Here is a 24,220-nt window from a genome sequence, read left to right as displayed (position 1 = left end):
TGCCTTACACTTGTGATCTTCATACTAATCCACAATATTCAGTAAATCTCAGTTGGAAGAGAGAAGAAAAGCTGAATTCTCTGTTTTCATGACAATTAAATTAAATATAAGTTGCTAGATGCCCAATTTCAGTGACATAACAGCCTTCTCATCCCACTCCCCTTCTATAATTCTGAGGGTTTGGTGTGGAATGAGGTAAGTCAGCCAAAATTTGCTTATAAACATACTTTATTGTACATATAGAGTGGATACTGAGAATGATCAAGTAAATGGAATTTTGAACAGGTAAAGAGGAAACAAAGAATTAAAGTGTCCCTGTGGAATAGTGCAAGATAGGAGTGCCCCACCCATAGTGTTATCTACAATAGGTACTCAGGGGAAAGGACCCCAAGGAGTCAGACCATGAATGAATGACCAGCACAATTCTATGATCAAACTCTACCTCTCTACTTCCAGCCAGGCATCTCAACAATCAAGTTCTATTTAAATCATTCGCTCGTGTCTTCCTTTAGTCATGATGAAATAATGAGAATATCATAAGGAACAGAAGGCAATGCGTTGGTCACGCCCCTTGGAGAGGCTGGTGGGATGTATCTGGATTAATCCTTACTGGGGGGTGCTATTTTCCTGCATAGTCTTCATTATCCAGTCAACATAGTTCTGTACCCGTGTGTAGAGCCCATAGGTCCCACACTGGGGCCCCCAGGACACCAGGCCAGCTACATAGAATTTGGCCTTGTCATTGGGATCCTGTACAGCAAAGGCCCCACCACTGTCCCCTTTACAGCTATCCATGCCCTTCTCTCCTCCAGCACAGATCATGTTAGGAGTGAAAACATAGGCCCCTGCATCTGCTTTGGGGTTTTCCACTTTCACTTCTCTACACTTTCTTAAAGGAGCTACAGGTAACCTTGCCGCTTTGAGGCGAAGAGCGCGATCTCTCTTCTCTGTTCAGCCCCAGCCTGCGATCAGTCCCAGGTCCCCATCCATGAGGTTGTAGTCAGAACAGGTGCCTGGTAGGCAGATGGGGGCGACGTTGGGTCCCATTTTCACTGGGTCTTTCAGCTGCACCAGTGCAATGTCATTATCAAAATTTGTTTGTGCTTCTGGGACTTCCAGCAGCTTCCATCCCGGATGAATAAACACACGCTCAGAAGTCAGCATCTTGGATTTTGCCAGCCGTGAGGTCTGCACTGAGGTGGACCCAACATACATTGTTGGCTCCTGGTTTCCCTCCACAACATGAGCTGCCGTCAGCACCCAGTACTCATCAATGAGCGCTCCACCAGCCCACGGGTTGTCAAAGAAGACTTGCCAGGGGAAGTTTTTAATATCTGCATCGGATCCGCCAATTATCCTCTGTTTTCCTTCAAAGGGTTCTCTGGGGACTCCACAGACTAGGAAGGAATTAAAAAAAACACGGGGAAGGAGCAAGAAATGATACTGGCTTCCTGCAAATCCTCCAACCACTCAAAGAATTTTACCTGCTAGGTTGCAGGGTTCTCTAGTACAAAATGGTCAATCCTATTTGGTCAACAAGCTCAATACCTGACCCACCCTGGTCTTACCTAAACACCCCGCTTTGCCGATGTCATAGCAGGCTCATGGCAGAGCTCAGTTAACCAGAGGCAGTGTGTGAATCACTGAGTCCAGATGCACTAGTGCCTCACGCTATCTACAGTGTGACTCACAGCCCCTCTGGAGGCAGGGGTCCCCCTTGCACCTCCCAACTCGGCATGTGAGGCCAGTGCCCAACCAAGAGCCAGTGCTGGAAACCCTTTTCTCATACAGATGGTGGAGGAGGGAAGCTTTCTGCCTTCTTCAGATGCCCAGATCAAACTTTAATCGCCTTCTTTACTGGAGTCCTAGTTGCACCTGAGTCCCTCCTAGTAAACCATAGGTCAGCCTAGGAAGTAGAGAGGGGTCCCTTCTTTGGCCTTGACCTCTCACTCCCAGTGACTGGTGCCATTACCATTCAGTTATACTAATAACTGAATTCAAGTGAAGCTGCTTACCTAAATCCCTTGCTAGACAGCCTGGAGGGACTCCAAGTTGAGCACAACAGGCTTTGGACTTAGACACACCTGGGCTCAAAGCCTGCCTTCGCAACTTGCTAACTCTGCAAACTTGCACCCACCCATTGACCGGTCAAATGAGACTAATGACACCTAGCTTACAGGGCTGTTACAAGGATGTGAATGAGATAATAAACACAACAAATCAGCTCGGTCTTCAGCTCTCAGTTACATCCAGGATGGTTATTATCCTACTGGATTTTCCCCAGCCTTCTGCTACCAAACCTTGATCTCGCTCGTTCCCTGAATCTTGAATTCCTCTATATCTTGTTGCCATGTAATTTTTTTTTTTTTTTTTTTTTTTTTTTTTTTTTTTTTTTTGAGACAGCGTCTCCCACTGTCTTCAAGGCTGCAGTGCAGTGGCATGATCTCGGCTCACTGAAACCTCCGCCTCCTGAGTTCAAGCTATTCTCCTGCCTCACCCTCCCAAGTAGATGGGATTACAGGTGCCCGCCACTACACCCAGCTAATTTTTTATATTTTTAGTAGAGATGGAGTTTCACCATTTTGGCCAGGCTGGCCTCAAACTCCTGACCTCATGATTCACCTGCCTTGGCCTCCCAAAGTGCTGGGATTACAGGCATGAGCCACCATGACCAGCCATAAACTTTTAATATAATAACTAGGTTATTTAACTAGTCTTGTTTCCGAATGTTGATTACTCACTCTCAGCTTTCAGGCCCTGTTTTTAGCAGTTCTGTATCTTCTCGCTGCAGCTACATTACCAGACACCAACTGTCGCTGGCTGATGCTTATATTTCCTTGCAGTCGACCTGGCTTCAGTGTAGCTGAGGAGGTTCCCCACAACCCCGACAGCCCACGGCACAGTGCTACTGCCACCTCACTGAGCTGGACTCTGGCAGGCCACTGTTCAGTCCTTTCCCAAGAGGGTTACAGCTGCTTTCAGAAGGTGACTCCCATTCACCCATGCCTATCATCTCTCCCCAAGCCTCGGCCCTCCTTACCTGGAACACATTTCGGCAGCTCTGGGCTCAGCGCCTCATTCACCCAGCTCCCATTACCAGCACACTGATACTGCCCTGGAATAGCACAGAGAACACAGGTCACACTCACCACCACATCTTCCCTCTTCCATCCACCCCACAGCCCGCTCTGTTCCTTCAGAGCCTCAGCTCCTCTGGGATTCAAGTAGTAAATCAGATTAAATCAGCCAGAAAAAAATATCTTCCTCCAAACAATCCCTCAGGCCTCTAGCCTGCCAGGGGAGACAAAGGGAACATCTCCAAAGCAGAAGGAAAGAAGGCATTGAGAAAGTGGGAAAATAAAATACAAAGTAATACAGCCAGGCTCGGTGCCTTACACCTGTAATCCCAGCACTTTGGGAGGCTGGGGCAGGTGGATCACGAGGTCAGGAATTTAAGACCAGCCTGACCAACATGGTAAAAACCCTGTCTCTACTAAAAATACAAGAATTAGCTGGGCGTGGTGGCATACACCTGTAATCCCAGCTACTCAGGAGGCTGAGGCAAAAGAATCACTTGAACCCAGGAAGCAGAAGTTGCAGTGAGCCGAGATCACACCACTACACTCCAGCCTGGACAACAGAGTGAGACTCTGTCTAAAATAAGTAAATAAATAAATAAAGGCAATGCAGAGAACGTATTAGTGTCTCATTCAGCCCTTCTACGTCAAGAAAGCCAGTCAGTGTAGCTTGCTGGCTTAAAGAGGGAGGCATTGCTCCTATGGGCTGTACATGAAATAACTGGTCCAAAGGTGGGTAATCCCATGGAATGGATGTTGTAGGGGAATTCCTACAGCAGCTGTGAAGCTGAGCTGGTGACCTCTATGATTCCCTGTGACTGGTGCTGCCCTGAGCGTGCCCTGCTCCATATGAAAAGTGTATCTTTAGATGAAGTCAAGGGGATGAACACTGTCTGTCCTATCGCCTTCATTTGTCTGCAGACTCTCTCCGGCACAGACAGATTATGCTATTCACCCTCCAAAACCTTCTCACTCTCTCTCCTCCAGTAGAAGAAACCTACCATTTCCTCCATTTTCCATGTAGTAATAGGGCTCCTCACAAGTATAGCGGGTGACAGAACCAAACAAAGTGCTCTCTGGGTCTTCAACTTTACCATTCTCAATGGATTCAGGAATGCCACAGTCCACAGCTACCAGACGAAGGAAGGAGAGCGATGGTCAGGACAGCCACTTCCTCCAAGGAGGAGTCATGGGGCCAGTTTCATCCTCACTGCTTCCCCACCCCATATCCACAGGCACACCTGGGATGAACCTCCCCACACCAGCCTCTCTGTGGCCATCCTCCCCAACTGGCAATTCTCAGGTCTCTGGCCCACTGAGATGCCAACTCAGATGGCCCCGTGAAAGCCGTAGTGAAGAGCCTGGTTCTCAGCGATTGGTAAAGGCCCAGTGGAAGCCACAAATGCACCCACATGGGGCTATTAACTCGACCTATCCCATAGCCCCTTTCTTGGAAAGAAACTTGCCGATCTAGTTGGCCTGGGAACAGATTCGGGGCTGGACTAGAAAAGACTCCATGACTGGCTTCCCTTCAAAAACCCAACCCACTCCCTCCATGCCTAAGAGGAAACCATGCATCTGAATTTGGATGTGCTGATCTTTCCATTCTCTCTGAGAGAAAAAGAAAGACTTCCACTTTGAAGAGACACGTACGTTGACATTTCAGTTTGGAATTACTCCACTTTCCATTGCTTTGACAAGTCGAATAGAAAGATGTTGCACCAACACGTCCCTGGAGAATAATAAACATCACCACTTATTTCTGAAGAGAGATATGGGAAACCAAAATCAAAACTGGAATTGATCTCTGGCCTTGGATCAATGAGGAGTCCTCACCACAAGAAGCTTGGGAACGCCTTAGCAGACTGACCCAAAGCACCCAGGAGACGAGGATGACAGACAGCTCTGCCCCAACGTGTCAACTCCCCTTCCCCAAGAAGACTGAAGGCAGAGAGAGAATGCCAAGCTGGCCAGGGAGCTCCATGACTCACAAGGGAGAACTACAGATCTTAAGCTGTCGTGTTTATGGGAAAGGCGTTATACCTTGATCACACACTTACTTTGGTAAACAACTGGACAATTTCAGTCTGCTCATCCTGATCTGGGGCCAGGGATTGGGGAGAAGCCAAGATGGTACTTTATCTCCACAACCTTCAAACCCATCCAGACAGGTTATCCACACCACATCTCTAAACACATATTTTGCCTTTGCAGGCTCCCAAACAGAAGTGGGAGTTTCTTCTTTAGGACAGGGCATTGCTTGAAAGAACAGAAGCTGGGACAGGAAAAAAGAATTACTAAATAGTTGAAGACTCTCATTCTATTTACATCATTCTCACACTTTCTAAAATCATCCAGTTGTCCTCATTCCTGATGCTTAACATTCCAATATAGCAGATGTCTAAAATCATATGGCATTACCAACTAACCACCCCCAAACTGTCTGCACTCTCAGGTCTAGTTAAAGGATTACTAGGGGTTGAGGCATTCCTAGCAACCATTGACTGGTTTAGATTTTCCTGAGGAAGTGAAGTATCTCAGGATACTATCAGAACAACAATCTATCTGTTTTTTAAATTATTGTTGTTTTGTTTTTGTTTTGTTTTAGAGACAAAGTTTTGCTCTGTTGTCCAGAGTGGACTCAGACTCCTACTTCCTGGGCTCAAGGGATGCTCCTACCTCAGCCTCCCCTGGTAGCTGAGATCACAGGTACTTCCATTGTGCCTGGATCATCTACCTGCTTTGATCCCACATTGTTTGGGGACTTTGGTATCACCAACCAAAGAGGTACTTCTAGGTTACTCACGATCTCCATGGTAGCGAAGTTTCCAGCCCTTGTTTTGCCCTGTTAGATCAGTTTGGAAGATGATATCAAGAGCATTACTCTTGGTTTCAATATTTAGTGGCCCAGGGAATCCACGACCGCAGTAAGGACCAAATTGCTGATCTCCTGCAACAAACTGAACGAAATGATGAAATCAGAAGAGGGAAAGAACTAAAGGAAAGAGGTAAAATTGGAAGATGGGAGATAAAAATAAGAGAGGCATTGAATGTCACATAAAATAAGAAGAAGGAAAATAAGGGTCAGGAGAAAAGATAATTTTATCTTCAGGCTGAGTGCAGTGGCTCACGCCTATAATCCCAGCACTTTGTGAGGCCGAGGTGGGAGCATTGCTTGAGGCCAGGAGTTTCAGGCCAACCTGAGCAACATAGCAAAACCCCATCTCTGTAAAAAATAATAATAATAATCACAATAAAAATGTTAGCTGGGTATGGTGGCGCACGCCTGTGGGCCTAGCTACTCAGGAGGCTGAGGTGGGAGGCTTGCTTGAGTCCAAGAGGTCAAGGCTACAGTGAGCCGTGCTTGCACCACTGCACTCCAGCTTGAGCAAAAGAGCAAGACTCTGTCTCAAAAAAAATTTTTCTTTGTCTTCAGGGAGAGATCTCTTTGTGTAAGTTGAGGGTGGGGGTATTAATCAACCGTCACACACAACTAAACTGTCAAGGCAGTTTCCCTCTGAGTCAGCTGGTTCCACATCAAAATCTTCTCTCCGCACAGTCACCACCACTTGGAACCCTTCCTCCAGCCGGATCTGGTATTCACACCTTGAGTTCTCTGGATACGGTTTGGGATAATTGGGACTTGCAATCTCCCCAATCAGTGCAGTGAATACATCCCCACTGCAATTAACTAAGAGAGAAAAAGTGAAAGGGAGAATCAAACACAGCATCAAACAAAGGAATTCCTGCACTCTTCTATGATTCCTTCTCTCAGAAACTGACAGTCCTCCATTCAAACTAACCAGAGATCCCCGCCCTAACTGGAGGGATGCAGCAATTACACATGCAGTAGATATCAGCAGGAACACCCAAGTCCTATTAGGTTTCCATCACTCTGCTTAGGATGGAGCCTTTCCTGGTTATGAACAGCCCCCAGTAGACTCTTTACAGACATCTATCTCTTTTCTCCAATTAACTAACTTTACCCTGTAGTCTTATCTTCCTCCCTTCTTGTGGCTTCATCTCAGCTTATGAGTAACTAAGAATAGATGCCAATACTGAGTGATATAATGGACTCTGTGGACTCAGCGGACTCAGCATTGGGGGAGGTTGGAAGCGGGATGAGAAAACTGCACATTGGGTATAGTGTACACTGCTCGGGTAACAGGTGCAGTAAAATCTCAGAATTGACCACTAAAGAACTCATCCATGTAACCAAAAACCACCAGTACCCCCAAAACTATTGAAATTCTTAAAAATAATACATAAATAAATAAGTAAATTTAAAAATAAAAAAGAAGAAGAAATGCCAAATGAAGGCTGGGCCTAATCGAAGTTGGAAGGGTGGACAAAGCCCTTTCTGGGGTCTCAGTCATTCCAAATCCCAGGGAACATGCAACCCTCTTAACACCAAGCTCACCTCCACAATTCTTCATGTCATCATGGAGGAAGTATTCCAGGGGGCAGGAGCAGAAGTAACCACCAGTGAAATTGTTGCTGAAATGTCTACAAGGGGCATCTACAAAATCTGTGCATTCATTTATGTCTACAAAGAGTAGAGAGAGGCTGAGGTCAAGAACAAACACCAAGAAGGCAGAATGAGGTTAAACCCAAAACCATAAGGATAAGAAAAAGTAGAAAAGGCCTATTGCTTAAAGATCTCTCAAGGGATCACATTTCAGGCTGGTATTATTCTATATTACTCTCCTGACATACGGTTCCAGAGTCGAGCCCTACCACTACACAGGTATAAGGGAGCTCGTGTGTGTGTGTGTGTGTGTGTGTGTGTGTGTGTGTGTGTGTGTGTGACATAGCCTCACTCTGTCACCGAGGTTGGAGTGGTGTGTGTGTGTGTGTGTGTGACATAGCCTCACTCTGTCACTGAGGTTGGAGTGGGGTGTGTGTGTGTGTGTGTGTGTGTGACATAGCCTCACTCTGTCACCGAGGCTGGAGTGCTCTGTGTGTGTGTGTGTGTGTGTGTGTGTGTGTGACATAGCCTCACTCTGTCACTGAGGCTGGAGTGCTCTGTGTGTGTGTGTGTGTGTGTGGTGTGTGACATAGCCTTACTCTGTCACTGAGGCTGGAGGGCAGTATGTGTGCGTGTGACAGAGAGAGAGAGACTCACTCTGTCAACCAGGCTGGAGTACAGTGATGTGATCTCAGCTCACTGCAACCTCCGCCTCCCAGGTTCAAGCAAGTCTCATGCCTCCACCTCCCGAGGATCTGGGAACACAAGCACCGCCACCATGCCTGGTTAATTTTTCGTATTTTTAGTAGAGACAGGATTTCATCACGTTGGTGAGGCTGGTCTTTAACTCTTGGCCTCCAGTAATCCACCCGCCTCAGCCTCCCAAAGTGCTGGGATTACAGGCATGAGCCACCACGCCTGGCCTAGGGAGCTCTTAATGTCAGAGGTCCTTGACTTTTCTCATGTACAGAGCGTTTCAGCTCCAGGGATGACGCTCTGCAAGGTAAACATCATGATGATGCCTTCTGCAGGGAGAAATCAGTACATTCATTGCTTTATATGATGTTGGTCCTTCTAACAAATCTAAACAATAGTTTGGCTTTATGAGATGTCCTAGCTTCATTTTAACCTGGAGAGAGATACAGAAGTACCCAGAATTTGAAGGTTTGAATGCCATATATTGGATGGGTTTAAATACTACACATTCCTCATGTGATTCTTGGCAAGTTATTAACTTTCCTAGTCTATATTTTCTTCATCTTTATATGGAGCAAATAACACCTACCTTGAAGGGTTAAAGTGATGATTGTGTTAAAATAGGAAAAATCCCCAGCACATACCCAGTTTATAGTGGCTCTCAATAAATTACTGTGTATTATGTAATATGTGTTATTACCATTATCATCGTCACCACTAAGATATGATCATGCATTTGAATTTCACAAAAGTGATTTATGGAGGGACTCAGGCCAAGTCAACACTTTTTTTATGAATTACAAACAGAATCCTCATTCAACGTGTTGCTCAGTGGATTTCTCACTTCTAATCTTTTAGCTGGGTCAATAAGGCACATGCAGAAGGGTGAGCCTTACCTGTGGCGACATAGTATGCAGCAAACCCCGTAAAACGCTCTTCATTGGAAAAGTCTGACTTAAAGATCACCTGGAGTTTGTTGTATGGGACTTGGAACTCTTCCACAATTGGAGAGTGGGGATTGTTACTGGTCCTCTGTCCACAGAGCCTCCCTTCTTCAATGTCTCCTGACATTATCTAAGAGAAGAGTCAACAGCAACAATAAAAAAGCTAGGAAAGGGTAATATTTTGGTATGGAGGTAAGAGAAGGGACAGAGAGAGTAGAACATTTATGCCCCTAGAACTTGACTTCAGTTCACTGTGAGTACAGGTGGCTCTCCCTCCCACATCCTTATTCCACTACCTCAGCCCTGGTCTTCTCTCTCTATTCTTTTTGTGCTTATAACATACCTGCACTGAGTCATATGCACAGTTCTCTGACAGCTCTATGTCCAGATGGGTGAAGTAGAGGTGAATCCCATACCCTTCAGGAACTTCTATGTCCCAAGATTTCTCTACCTCACTGGGGTATGCCTGAGGATAGTTAGGGGACAGGATCTCCCCATACATAGTAGGCTCAGCATAAACCCATGCCAAAAGGGAAAACAGGACAATGCACCTGAAAAAAAAAAAAAAGAAAAGAGGTATAGATTGGTGTGTGGCCCAGGCACTAGTAGCCTAGGACAGAAAGTGCTATTTCTCAGAGGCAGAAGAAAGGGCGAAGAAGAGAGGCAGTCAGTCGGCCACTGGGGAGAATCTTAGGTGCATTTTGGGAGGCCGAGGCAGGCAGATCATGAAGTCAGGAGATCGAGACCATCCTGGCCAACATGGTGAGACCCCATCTCTAAGAAAAATATGTGGGAGTTCAGTTAGGGTGGTGGGAAAGATTTTAGAGGAAATAAACATAAGCCTTCTTGGAAAGCCAAGAAGTTTGCCCAGCTTTTGTAAAAGTCTTGGCTGAAGGCAGCTGAGTTCTCTTAAAAGCTCAGGACATAGATACATAGGAGCATACAGGACTTTATCTAAAGAGCTTATTTACTCATGTAGTCCTAAAACTAATCCTTGATCAGTGGCGGGCAGGATTGCTCTCCCAGGGTGAGGGCGACCAGATTAATTACCCACAGGCGTGTTGACTCAAGTCTTTGCTGTTAAAACTGTGCTAATAAATGTCTGCAGGGCCAGCTAGTTGGGGCTGTGGTGGCTACTCTTTACAGCACCTTCCTTGGTGTCTCTGAGGGGCCAGGACCCCTAGCTGCTGTTCCACTGAGTATCCGTGTGTCTGGGTACGTTATTCATCTGTCTGTGGGTCAGGGTCTGCGGGACGGACCCCAGAAGCTGGTGCCCTGTGTGAGGAGCATCTCTGCTGATGCTCCCAAAGCCCACAGGTGGAGGCAGGAGCTTCTTTCACTAGGGGAAGGCAGGGACCCTGGGACAAGCGGTCTGAGAAGGAAGTGCTGCCCCACTGAGACAGGGTTGTCTGGGGAAGGAGAAAAGGGACAGCCAATGACAAGGAACATAAAAACATCCTACATTCATTTTCCAGAGTTCGTTTGGGGTTGTTTATGTTCCCCCGATTACTGAAAATCCAAGCTATCTCCCCACAGTTCCTAAAATCTTGCTAAAATTGCTTTAACCCTGAAAACAGTGGTAGGTAAGGGGGTGAAGTAGGGGTGGATGGGGTGAGCCTAAGAGAAATAGGCTGTCTATATTCTGCCTTTTTTTTAGGGTGTCTTTGTCAGCCCTCTATCACTGCCCCAAGCCCTCCCACGTGAAGCTTTCTGCCTTTCTTATTTCCTCCATCAAAGCTCTGCTCCTCGTTTGTAAGGATTTTACCTTCAGAAGCAGGTAGGAGCAAGTGGATCAGTCCCCTGTCTCCGGCCAGTGGGCATGCTGGGCAACCCCTCCGGCCCCCGGGGACAGCAGCACAGGGCCTTGACGCTCCCTCTGCAGGAACCTCCTTGTTAACCAACAGCTACCACTCTGAGCCTATTTCTTTGCCTCTCCTTATTTTGCGCCTCAGGGGCACTCACCTGCACAACCCCAGGGACCTGGAAGCACAGACAGGATGGGGAAGAGGTTCTTCAGTGTATGTCTGGTGAGTAGCCACCTGCCAGCACCATTCCCCCAACAAGCCTCAGCTGCGACTGGGACCTACGGGACACAGGGGTTAAAGGAAAGCCTTAGAATAGAAAGGAAGATAAGAAGCAGAAGGTGGGGAAGAACACGGCAATCAAGAAGGCCCAGAAAAGAAGAGGCAGGGAGCTTGTTCCTCACTCTTCAGGGGTCAAGACATATCTGAGGAAAAGCATGAAGGAAGTTAATGAGATGGACTAGAAAAGGAGGAAAAGGCTGGAAGCGGTGGCTCACGCCTGTAATCCCAGCACTTTGGGAGGCTGAGGCAGGCAGATCACCTGAGGTCAGGAGTTCAAGACCACCCTGGCCAACATGGTGAAACCCCATCTCTACTAAAACACAAAAATTAGCCAGGCTTGATGGCAGGTGCCTATAATCTCAGCTACTCAGGAGGCTGAGAGGGGAGAATCCATTGAACCTAGTAGACGGAGGTTGCAGTAGCCAGGATGGCGCCACTGCACCCAGCCTGGGTGGCTGAGCAAGACTCCATCTCAAAAAAAAAAAAAAGGAAAAAAAGGAAAAGAAAAGGAGGAAGAGAGACCGACAAGCTGAAGTAAGAGGAAACTCTCTTTTTGTGCCATATGTTTTAAGGATATACAGACAGGCTCTCTATTCCTAAAATATCTCCCTACCTAGATGCCACACATGCCAGAAAAATCAACCATTTGAAAAATTAGTATTGAGATAAAATTCATGGCTGGGCGTGGTGGCTCACGCCACTCTCCAAGCATGTTGCACAATGCCAAGGCAGAACCGAGACTCCCTAGGATGGATGGAAGAGCTTCAGCTAACACTTACCTCCTTACCCGTTCCCTCTGCCTCCATTATGAACATACAGTGCATACACACACACACACACACACACACACACACACACACCACTGCTGCTGCCAGGATATTAATGTGCAGTTTGTTACACGAGATTCCTCTTCCTTCTCGTCCTCTGACCTAGTCCTTTTCCTTCTCCCCTATCTTTTGTCTTTCCTGACCTAACAAGGCTGTGGTTCATATCCTGATCGCATCACAGACCAGCCCTCCATTAGGTTCAGTCCTCAGCTCTGACACACAGGCCTGCTGGAGAAACCCTCGAAGCGTTGGTGGATCTTGCTCCTACTGTGTGCCTGCTGTCTAACTACTGATGACTTGGTCACTGCCTGATGGGGAACTGCATCAGCTCTGTGAATTCTTGCAATCTATTGCCTGGGAAAGTGCCTTGCCATTACACAGGTAGCCCAAAAATGGATGAACGGGGTTGGGGGCAGAAGGGTGGAGGTTGGAGGGATTAATCTAATAAGGGAAACAAGCAGAACAGCCTACAAAGGCTTAAGAACACAGAAGCCTGCTCTGCAGCCCAAGCCCCTCTATGGGGTAAAGTGCCATCAGATATTTGGTGCCACGGAGAGTTGATGAAGAAAGCCTTCCAAAAACAGTGAAATTGTTTTTTATTTGTTTTAACTTTTAGAGACGAGGTTTCACTATGTTGCCCAGGCTGGTCTCGAACTCCTGGGCTCAAGAGATCTTCCCACCCTGGCCTCACAAAGTGCCAGGATCACAGGCATGAGCCACCACACGTGGCCAAGAGCAAAATTTTTAAAGCAGGACACTATGGCCTCATGGACAAGAGAGTCTAGGGTCCCTCCTCCCTCCCAGGGGCCTGGCTCCATCTCAGAAAAACCAAGTGCCTCTTGCTCCACACCCGCACCCTCGGCTTCAGCCCTGGCACTTGTGTTGAGCAGATGCTGAGGAGATGGGGACATTTTACCCCCTCCGCAGCCGCCCCAGAGGGTCTCAAACCCAGGGCTGATTTAGGGCTGCCCTGACATGGCCATCCCTATTCTATGTCCACGTGTCATTCACGGCTAAAGCAGGCCAGGGCCCCAAGGCAACCAAGCTCCTCTCTTTTCTGCCCACTCCCACATGCCCTCCTCTGCCCCAGTGTTCCTATCATTACATCCTGGGCATGGAAACCCGGGCCATTCTTGAACCAGGGCTGTGGGCTGAATGACGGCAAGAAGAACGGGGTCATGGGAAAGGACAGCCCAGAAAAGAGAATTCACAACCTGTGGTCTCCCACTGCTTTGGTAGGAACCTTGTAAACACAGCAGCAGCCCCCCAGGAAAGTCTTGGAAGGAAGGAGAAGCTGATCAGATTCAGAGACTGAGGCATCTGGGCCTCCAACCAAAGGCTCCCTGGCCCTAAAAAGTCAGACTCCCGTCTCCTTAGCCCTTTCCCTCATAGACCAGCAGGTGGCACCACCGACAGGGATTTCAAAACCAAAACTAAATTAAAGTGGAAACTCAGATCTTTTGTTTATGCAAATAGTTCATTCCCTCCAACATTCCTCCGGGAATGGTCCCCCCTCCACACCACAGAAAACCCTCCCCTCCCTGCTGTGCGTGACGCGGCCTCCTTCTGCACACAGTGCACAAAGACGCTCTCAGGAGAGCCCAGGATTCAACACGGGCCTTGAGAAATGTGAGTAAGGGTGATGGGCACCCAGGAGGGAGGGGGAAGCCAGGGGAGAAGCCAGGACATAGGAGGCAATTCAGGGAGACAGGGACACCCTTCTCTCTTCACACACTCTTCTCTCATCAATCCCACTGTGCACACACATGGACACACACAACACGCGCCCCATCCCTCCTCCTAAGGACCAGAGGAGACCTTATACATAGAAGCCCATGCCATGGGCCTTTCTTCCCTCTGGGCTCACGGCAGGAAGCAGCGAGAGGAGGGGACCCCCTGCCCAGGAGGGGACACTCTGCCTGTGTCTCACACGCCACAGATGGTCTCTCCCAGACGCTCTTACTGAACCTGTGGGAGCCCTTTCAGAGACCCACGGGTGGAAACCCTCACCCTCCATTAACTGGTCCCAAGCCAGTCCTATTCCTGGAAGGGGAGGGGAGGGATGGGGCCGGGCAGGGGAGGAGGCTGGAAGGGGAGTGTGAGGGGAGTATGGTGGCCTCTGGACTGGACACTGCCCTGGGGAGTGACCCAATGCAGCAGCTGCAAAGGCCGCCCTCCCCACCCAGGCACCCCTGCTGAGAACATGTCGGTGAGGTCCAGAATGGGCAGAGAGGAGGATGCCCAGCGGTATGGCCATCTCATCCCCTGCCATGGCCACTGCCCACATGGCAAGAGTGCTGAACCCCTCCAACTCCAGACACTCTCTTTTGTTTTGGCAGGTGGCTCTTGTACCTCCTGGTGCCGGCCCTGTTCTGCAGGGCAGGAGGCTCCATTCCCATCCCTCAGAAGTTATTTGGGGAGGTGACTTCCCCTCTGTTCCCCAAGCCTTACCCCAACAGCTTTGAAACAACCACTGTGATCACAGTCCCCACAGGATACAGGGTGAAGCTCGTCTTCCAGCACTTTGACCTGGAGCCTTCTGAAGGCTGCTTCTATGATTATGTCAAGGTAGGGGCAGGATGGGCGGCAGAGGGGAGACAAAACGGGACCCTCTGGGATCTGGGATCTGTATGGCATGCACACCCCCAGACACAGCCCAGCCCCACAAGATCTGATGGCCGACTGCATCTCTTAGAGCCAAGGGTTGCCCTGGATGGAGCACTCACTGGTGTAGAGACCCTCAGTGAGCACTGAGGGGAGAAGCACAGAGAAGGAAGGGGACAGGACCCACTCAGGAAATTCACTGTGCACTGAGTCAGGAAAACCTTCCCCATCTGCTGTCTAGCTGAGAGCCTTTGGGAAACCACCGTGCCTCAGCTTCCCTGTCTCCAAGGAGAAGATTGGCATGGCTGCCTGCCTCAACAGGAACACAGGGACAGGAGGAGGAGAAATGTGTGCTCTGGCAGCACGGGAATAGTCTTCAGCAAGGACAGTAGGCTCAGAACCCTCACCTCTGTGACAACCTTCCCTGGCCCATCTTTCTCTATCCAGTAAAAATGCGATTCAGGGCTCAAGCAGAGCCTGCGAAGGTCCAATAACTACCATTCCCAGGAGACCCCTGGAGGTTATGCGTGAATTACACGCAAATGGCACTTCTTCCCCACCCAGAAGACTTCGCGAGTGTGCAGTGTTGGGGGAGGGCGTTTGGTGGCAGGGGCAAGGAGAGGTTGAAGAGCTGTGAGTAGGAAGGATGAGGGATGAGACAATGCCTGCTGAGGCTGAGACTGGTGGGATTCAGGGCTCATGTTCACCCGAGGGCGTCAGAAGGCACTCCAGGTGTGAATGGTTTGATTAGGCTGAGGTGGAATCTGAAGACAAAAATAAGGCAGAGCTGTCCAAGCTCTGGGAATGAGGGGCGGGTAAAGGCTGGGTACAGACAACCAGGACCCCAGGGGAACAGGCCATAGGAGGTGGTGGGGTTGGAGATGACCTGAAACCTGTCAGTGGAGCAGAAAACAGGGAAGGGGTGAGGTACCTAGTGCAGGACAACATGTAAGAGTGAGTCAGTGGGAGACTCGGGGAACAGTTGAAAGTCACATGGGGAAGTTTGCAGCAGCCGAGCCCAGCAGGTAGTGACCAGCGGAGCCAATGTGGTGCATGATTCACTCTGGGCGGGACAAGGAGGACTGTCACTGAGCCACCACGTGTGCCACTCCACAACAGGTCTTCTTCCTACTCCTTGTCCTTCTTCCACCAGATCTCTGCTGATAAGAAAAACCTGGGGAGGTTCTGTGGGCAACTGGGTTCTCCACTGGGCAACCCCCCAGGAAAGAAGGAATTTATGTCCCAAGGGAACAAGATGCTGCTGACCTTCCACACGGACTTCTCCAATGAGGAGAATGGGACCATCATGTTCTACAAGGGCTTCCTGGCCTACTACCAAGCTGTGGGTGAGTAGCCCCCCAGGGATCCCTTTTCTCTGACCTCAGCCATATTGAATGGGGGCCAAGAAAGGGAATCTTGAATCCAAAGAAGCCAAAAGCCTGGCTTTCCTTGTTCCTCCCCTCAAGAGAACTTTCCCTAACGAGGCCTGTCAACCTGGGCTCTGTCCCCATGGAGCAGTCCCCAGAGAGCTTTGGAGAGGCCTGGAGGGCCAGGTGGCCTAAAGATGCCTTTGTCTTTAGGCCTCTGGTGAGTGACCTCCCTAAGGTCAGAGCCACTACTCAGGTCTCCCAGCAGGAGCTTAACCCTCCTTCCTGAATGCCTTCCAGACCTTGATGAATGTGCTTCCCAGAGCGAATCAGGGGAGAAGGACCTCCAGCCCCAGTGCCAGCACCTGTGTCACAACTACGTTGGAGGCTACTTCTGTTCCTGCCGTCCAGGCTATGAGCTTCAGGAGGACAGGCATTCCTGCCAGGGTGAGCCAGAGTGGTGGAGCAGGGAGGCGGGGGTTCAGCCAGGGCTTGCTGGGCCAGCCAGAGCGCCCCCGTGATGCCCTGCGGCTCTGTTCTCACAGCTGAGTGCAGCAGCGAGCTGTACACGGAGGCATCGGGCTACATCTCCAGCCTGGAGTACCCCCGGTCCTACCCCCCTGACCTGCGCTGCAACTACAGCATCCGGGTGGAGCGGGGCCTCACCTTGCACCTCAAGTTCCTAGAGCCTTTTGAAATTGATGACCACCAGCAAGTACACTGCCCCTATGACCAGCTACAGGTACAGCCGTCCTACCCCTGAAAGACCCCTTCTCCTCCCTTCCGTCTGCACTTGGCTCCTCTTGTCCCAACTTCCTCCTGGATCCCCTGGCCTGCTGGGGCAGGAATGGCCAACATCAACCACGGGCTGGGCAAGTTCCCATACAACTGGAATTGGGTCGTGGGGATCCCTTTCCACCTTCCCCTGAAAACACGCATAAGGCAGGATTTCATCACCACCACCACCCTGGCCACCAGGCTACTACACAGTTGGCCCTGTGTAAAAATGTCCAAGCTGGAAAAAAACAAAAACAAAAAAAAAATCCTCCTCCCCTACCAGATCTATGCCAACGGGAAGAACATTGGCGAGTTCTGTGGGAAGCAGAGGCCCCCCGACTTTGACACCAGCAGCAATGCTGTGGATCTGCTGTTCTTCACCGATGAGTCGGGGGACAGCCGGGGCTGGAAGTTGCGCTACACCACCGAGAGTAAGGCTCCCTGGGGGCCTCCCTTGATGGCCAGCAATGGGGAAAAAGTGAGAAGAAGGAAGGGCAGGTGGCTCTCAAATAAATACGCCCTCTGGTCTTCCCAATAGTCATCAAGTGTCCCCAGCCCAAGACCCTAGACGAGTTCACTGTCATCCAGAACCTGCAGCCTCAGTACCAATTCCGTGACTACTTCATTGCTACCTGCAAGCTAGGCTACCAGCTCATAGAGGTAAGAGCCCAGGGCTGAGGGGAGAGAGCCGGCCCAGCATCCCAGGGGGAATTCAGATGGTGTGTTCACAGAGGATTTAGTCTCACCCCAGCTGGAGTCATAGACGTTTCAGCTGGAAGAGACTCCTGGTCCACCAGCTCTCAAACTTGCTGCACACTTAAAACAGAGAGTTTACGATCCTGGAAGATTGCTTGAGCCCAATCATTCAAGGCTCCTGTGAATAGCCACTGCACTCCAGCTTGAGCAATATAGCCAGACTCTGTCTCTAAAAAATAAAAATCAATCAATCAATAAATACTGAAGTCAAGGGCCCCCAGCAGAGACTCTCATTCCATTGATCTGGAGTAGAGCCTGAGCAACAAGACTATTTAAAGCTACCCAGGTGATTCTAACGTGCAGCCAAGTTTAAGAACTATTGCCCTCGTCCAATAATCAAGAAAGCTGAAGGAACTGGAAAGGCAGGGTGGAGATGTAGTGACTCATCAACATCACATAGTGATTGTTTACGGCAGGGACTAGGACCCCAATCTCCCGCCTCCTGCTCCAGGGCTCTTTTACACATGTTGGTGGTCTCACCCCGGGCCCACCGCCCTGTCCTCAGATCTGAAGATTCAGGAAGGAATATGGTTTTACCCATGGATCAATCTCACAAAAGTTGGTAAACTAAAAATTATCTGTCTCTCTGGACAGAGACCCAAGACTGAACATCCCATCGTTGCTCAATAGGTCCACACGGAAGACTTAATTAGAATCAAAGAAGAGACCTATGACATGTCCTTAAGTCATAGTTAATTCATAATGCACATTTTAAGGGTCTACTGTCAGGCACTGTCCTAGATGTGGGAGGTTCAGTAAAAAGAAACCCACAAAGTCACACAGCCTTTGTGGAGCTCACATTTGAATGTTGCATTAAGTCGAGTTCACCTGATGCATTGTTCTTTATTCCAAGGTGCTTCCATCTCCATCAGGAGGATTGGGTGGGTCTCCTGGGTCCAGAAGACTGGAGACCAACAACCTCTTTGCTCATATTACAACCCTCCCTTGCCTGCACCACCCACTGCCCTTACTTTTGCATTTGTCATTCACATCATAGAATTTAAAGCAAGTCACACCGTTTCTCACATTACCTACATTTTACTCAGACGGTCTAGTTCGCATACACATTCTCTTGCAATCTTTCCCAGGGCTAACTCTATGGAATGATTTTTGGTCTTTTTGTTTTGGTTTTGAGAGACAGTCTTGCTCTGTCACCCAGGCAGTGGCATGATCTCAGCTCACTGTAAACTCCGCCTCCCAATTTCAAGTGGTTCTCTTGGATTCAAGCTATTCAAATGCCTCAGCCACCTGAGTTGTTGGAATTACAGGCGTGTGCCACCATGCCCGGCTAATTTTTGTATTTTTAGTAGAGACAGGGTTTCTCCATGTTGCCCAGGCTTGTCTCGAACTCCTGGCCTCAAGTGATCCGCCCATCTCGGCCCCCGGAAGTGCTGGGATTACAGGCGTGAGCCACTGCACCTGGCTGATTTTTGGTCTTAGTAAAACTCATTCATATTGTCCAGTAACTTTTCATTTCAAAGACTGCCATTTCCTAGTCTTGTCCCTGCTCAACAGCAACAGCACTTCACATACATCAACGTCTCCAGCACCGTTCAAAGGAGTGAGGTGGCTCTAGGATTTCAGGGAAGGCCTCTGTCCTTAGGAAAACTGCAACCCAGGAGAGAGAAAGTGCTACAGGCCTGGAGGCGGGGACTCCAGCCAGAGAAACATGGTTCTGCCCTGGAGCACAGGCTTTTGTTTTGATACAAAAAACACTCAAACGTGGCTTGTGATGTTTTTAATTACAAATTGTGGGATTCAATTGGACCTCAGTGGGAACAGGCCACAGTCTAGAGAGAGGATGATCAGGTCTATCAATTAGTCCCGCTCTGACTTGCTGCAGGGTGGCTCCGTGCTCCTGTCTGCAATGGGCTGGGGAGAAGGAAGAAGGAGCCACATCCATGGGGGAGCCACAGTCATCGGGGAGCTGAGAGATGTCTTTGTATTGCCTTCTACTCCTATGTGGGAAGGGCAGCAAGGGGACCTGCATTGCCTCTTGGCACTGATGACACCTCTGTCCTCTGCTCAACAGGGGAACCAGGTGCTGCACTCCTTCACAGCTGTCTGCCAGGATGATGGCACATGGCATCGTGCCATGCCCAGATGCAAGAGTAAGTCATAATTCAGGGATATGACCTGGGGACTTCCCACCTCCAGCCTTGAGGACCTGGGCCAAGAAAGAAAGAGGCATCCAGAGTAAGCCTCTTTCCAAGAGACCCTCACCCTGACTTGTCCTTTGATGCCTATGGCCCATCTCAGGAATCAGTGAGCCCTCATCTCAGCCAGATGGATGGGCTCTACCCAGAACTGAATTTCACACCACCAAACTCCTGTCCATTGCAAGGGCCCTCTCCACTGACTACCTTTTCTAAGCTTCTCAGCCTGCTCTGCGGGTGGACAACTCACACTCCCCGCACTGAAGTTCCAGCATAGTCATTCTCAGCTCTCACCCTGCCCTGTGTTCTCTCCAAGTCAAGGACTGTGGGCAGCCCCAAAACCTGCCTAATGGTGCCTTCCGTTACACCACCACAATGGGGGTGAACACCTACAAGGCACGTATCCAGTACTACTGCCACGAGCCATATTACAAGATGCAGACCAGAGCTGGCAGCAAGGAGTCTGAGCAAGGTAGGAACCAATGCAAATGGAAATTTCCTCCCTTCCATCCCCTTGGGGTATCCTCTAAGATTTCTCCCAGTAGAATCCCTAGGGAATGCATATTAAGGTATCTGCCAGGACACTGGCTACAGGGGCCTAAATTATAGTGCTAACAGGAACCTTGTAAGTTTGAAGAATAAGGCATCTGAGCTGATGCGAAGAAAAGATTCAAATCGCATAAACAGCTCACTGTCACCACATCGTCCCCACTACCACCATTGCCTCCACCACACTCCCACTGCTACCATCACTGCCATCGCCACTACTACTAGTAACAACACCAGCAACACTACCAGTAGCATCAATGCCAGCACAATCACCACCATCATCGCCATCACCACAATCGATCCATTATCATTACCAATGCCACCATCACCACTACCATTATCACCACCACCATTACCAACACCACTATCACCATGACCATTACCAACACCAACACCACCACCAACACCATCATCACCACCATCACCATTACCAACATCCTCATCACCACCAACACTAACACCACCATCACCACCATCATCATAATCAACACCATTGTCAACACTACCATGATCACCACCACCATTACCAACACCACTATCACCACCACCACCATTGCCACCACCAACACTACCATCACCATTACCAACACCACTATCACCACCACACTAACACCACCACCATCATCACTATCACCATTACGAATACCACCATCACAACTACCATTATAACCACCACCATTACTAACACCATTACCAACACCACTATCAGCACCACCACCATTACCAACACCAACACCACCATTACCAACATCATCACCACCATCACCACCACCACCATTACAACCATCACCATTACCAACACTATCATCATTACCACCAGTACCAACACCATCATCACCACCAATACCACCATCACCACTGTCACCATTAACAATACCACCATTAACAACACCACTGTCACCACCAACACCAACACCACAATCACCACCACCATTACTAACATCAACACCACAATCACCACCACCATTACCAACATCAACACCACAGTCACCACCAACACCAACACCAACACCACAATCTTCATCACCATCATAAGCCCTACAGCTAACTCAGTGAAATTCCCCCTTCCATTCTCCCCTCTAAACCTGGTTGTGATTTTTGCACCTAGTTTTACTAAATGACTCTCACTCATTATTGGGTATTTTTCAAACTTTTTTGAAATATTAGAAATCACATGCATTATAGGTTTGAAACACAGAAAAAAGGAAAAAAATCTGGATTATAAATGGTATTCATTAAGAGCTGGGCTTTGGAGTCAGAAAACTTCTTGCACCTTGGTTCTGGCACTCAGAAGTTATGTGACCCTGTGCAAAATATTTAAGCTCAGCTTCCTCATCCACAGTGAGGGTAATAACACACACCTGCAAGTGTCACTGTAGTGGTTAAATGAGATCATGCAGATAAAGTGCTTCGCAACAAGCATGGCACATTTTCAGCAATCAGAAGACGTAGCTACAATTATCATCTATGATTCCACGACTAAGACGCAATCACTGATAAGATTTTGATATATTCCTTCTGGTTTTTATGTCTACTTTCACAAACAGGGATTACAGCAAACATATATTAATGGTTAAGCGTTCTGATTTTTTTACTTGACATTAAAACAAAATATAGGTCTAGAGCCTCTGAACACTCGACATTTTTTCCTTCTAGAGTTGAGCCTTTGACCTTTGGCCCTTGCCATGTTGTTCCTCCCTACCCCTCTCCCTATCGAGCACACTCAGTACTTGCTGGCCTCTGCAACCTAGTTTTCTTACCCATCACCTCCCAACTTGATTCTTGCCTCCTCTGCCTTCAGGGCTGTACACCTGCACAGCACAGGGTATTTGGAAGAATGAACAAAAGGGAGAGAAGATTCCTCGGTGCTTGCCAGGTGAGTGGAAACCCTCTGGGACAACCCTCAGGGCCTTTAGCAGCCTTCAGGGCCTCAAAAGCAGTGTGGCCCAGAAAAAGGAGACAGAGGAGAAGAGAGGGGAACATACCAGGAGAAAGCGAGAGAGGGGAAGAGTGCTGAATTCAATCCCGAAATGCCGGCATTTTCACTAAGCAGATGGGAAATCAGAGAATAAAAACAATGGGAGACATCCTAGGAGGAAATAAACAAGAACAAGGAGTAAGACGTGGTGGCTCACACCTGTAATCCCAGCACTTTGGGAGGCCAAGGTAGGCGGATCACCTGAGGTCAGGAGTTCGAGACCAGTCTGGCCAACAATGGTGAAACCCAGCCTCTACTAAAAATAGAAAAATTAGCCGAGCATGGTGGCACATGCCTGTAGTCCCAGCTACTTGAGTGGCTGAGGCACAAGAATCACTCGAACCCAGGAGGCGGAGGTTGCAGGGAGCTGAAATCGCGCCACTGCACTCCAGCCTGGGCGACAAAGCAAGGAGTCTCAAAAAATAAAAGTAATAATTAAAAAAAAAAAAAAAAAGAACAAGGAGAGGAGCCTGTCAATAGGCCAATGACAGAGGTGTGGGGATGGGAGGAGAAAGAGAAAAGAGACAGAAGCCAAAAAGAGAGGGCAAATACGGAGCTGGCTGGCCACAGAGGGAAGAGGTATGGGACCTGGAGCTGACTTGCCCTTGTCTTCCCTCTCTCTCCCTCAGTGTGTGGGAAGCCCGTGAACCCCGTGGAACAGAGGCAGCGCATCATCGGAGGGCAAAAAGCCAAGATGGGCAACTTCCCCTGGCAGGTGTTCACCAACATCCATGGACGAGGGGGTGGAGCCCTGCTGGGCGACCGCTGGATTCTTACGGCTGCCCACACCCTGTATCCCAAGGAACATGAGGCGCAAAGCAACGCCTCCTTGGATGTGTTCCTGGGCCACACAAATGTGGAAGAGCTCATGAAGCTGGCCAATCACCCCATCCGCAGGGTCAGCATCCACCCGGACTACCGTCAGGATGAGTCCCACAATTTTGAGGGGGACATCGCCCTGCTGGAGCTGGAAAATAGTGTCACCCTGGGTCCCAACCTCCTCCCCATCTGCCTCCCTGACAACGAGACTTTCTATGACCTGGGCTTGATGGGCTACGTCAGTGGCTTTGGGGTCATGGAGGAGAAGATTGCTCATGACCTCAGGTTTGTCCGTCTGCCCGTAGCTAATCGAAAGGACTGTGAGACCTGGCTCCGGGGAAAGAATAGGCTGGATGTGTTCTCTCAAAACATGTTCTGTGCTGGGCACCCGTCTCTAAAGCAGGATGCCTGCCAGGGGGATAGTGGGGGCGTTTTTGCAGTAAGGGACCCGAACACTGATCGCTGGATAGCAACGGGCATCGTGTCCTGGGGCATCGGGTGCAGCAAGGGCTATGGCTTCTACACCAAAGTGCTCAACTACGTGGATTGGATCAAGAAAGAGATGGAGGAAGAGGACTGAGCCCAGAATTCGCTAGGTCCAAATCCAGAGAGCAGTGCGAAAAAAAAAAAAAACTGACCAGTTGTTGATAACCACTAAGAGTCTCTATTAAAATCACTGATGCAGAAAGACAGTGTGGAAATTCTCTTTCCTATAGTCCCATTGACGTACTTTACCTGAAAAAACCCAAAGAGGCCCTTCCTTTCTTCCGAGGATTGCAGAGGATGTAGTTATCAATCTCTAGCTGTCACTTTCCTTTTCCACTTTTATACCATTGGGTCATTGAATATAACTTTTTCCAAATAAAATTTTAGGAGAAATGCCAGCGTGCAAAACGAGTCAAAAGTTGTATTTATTTTATATAAAAATATTTTGTAGGCCGGGCACGGTGGCTCAAGCCTGTAATCCCAGCACTTTGGGAGGCCGAGACGGGTGGATCACGAGGTCAGGAGATCGAGACCATCCTGGCTAACACGGTGAAACCCCGTCTCTACTAAAAATACAAAAAACTAGCCGGGCGAGGTGGCGGGCGCCTGTGGTCCCAGCTACTTGGGAGGCT

At 49.0% G+C, this 24,220-nt stretch overlaps 2 protein-coding genes across 2 annotated transcripts; one reads left to right on the top strand and one right to left on the bottom strand.

The window, feature by feature from the left end:
• Positions 1-210: 210 nt before the first annotated feature.
• LOC126930486 (complement C1s subcomponent-like) lies at positions 211-12,075 on the bottom strand. The gene is given in 13 exon segments (XM_050747558.1): positions 211-1,397; positions 3,041-3,115; positions 4,079-4,207; positions 4,731-4,832; positions 5,229-5,336; positions 5,884-6,037; positions 6,569-6,768; positions 7,498-7,623; positions 9,138-9,315; positions 9,529-9,736; positions 10,581-10,594; positions 11,148-11,165; positions 12,049-12,075. Coding segments are annotated over 13 exon segments (2,130 nt in total). The 3' UTR covers positions 211-606.
• Positions 12,076-13,513: 1,438 nt separating this feature from the next.
• LOC126930475 (complement C1r subcomponent) lies at positions 13,514-23,996 on the top strand. The gene is made up of 11 exons (XM_050747551.1): positions 13,514-13,725; positions 14,436-14,664; positions 15,854-16,046; positions 16,368-16,514; positions 16,613-16,809; positions 17,128-17,275; positions 17,383-17,504; positions 19,633-19,711; positions 20,073-20,228; positions 22,107-22,181; positions 22,913-23,996. Coding segments are annotated over exons 1-11 (2,118 nt in total). The 5' UTR covers positions 13,514-13,723; the 3' UTR covers positions 23,683-23,996.
• The last annotated feature ends 224 nt before the right edge of the window (positions 23,997-24,220 follow it).

The sequence above is a fragment of the Macaca thibetana genome, chromosome 11, assembly GCF_024542745.1.
Source record: "Macaca thibetana thibetana isolate TM-01 chromosome 11, ASM2454274v1, whole genome shotgun sequence".
Classification (NCBI taxonomy): Eukaryota; Metazoa; Chordata; class Mammalia; order Primates; family Cercopithecidae; genus Macaca; species Macaca thibetana.
This window is presented reverse-complemented; position numbering and strand designations above follow the sequence as displayed.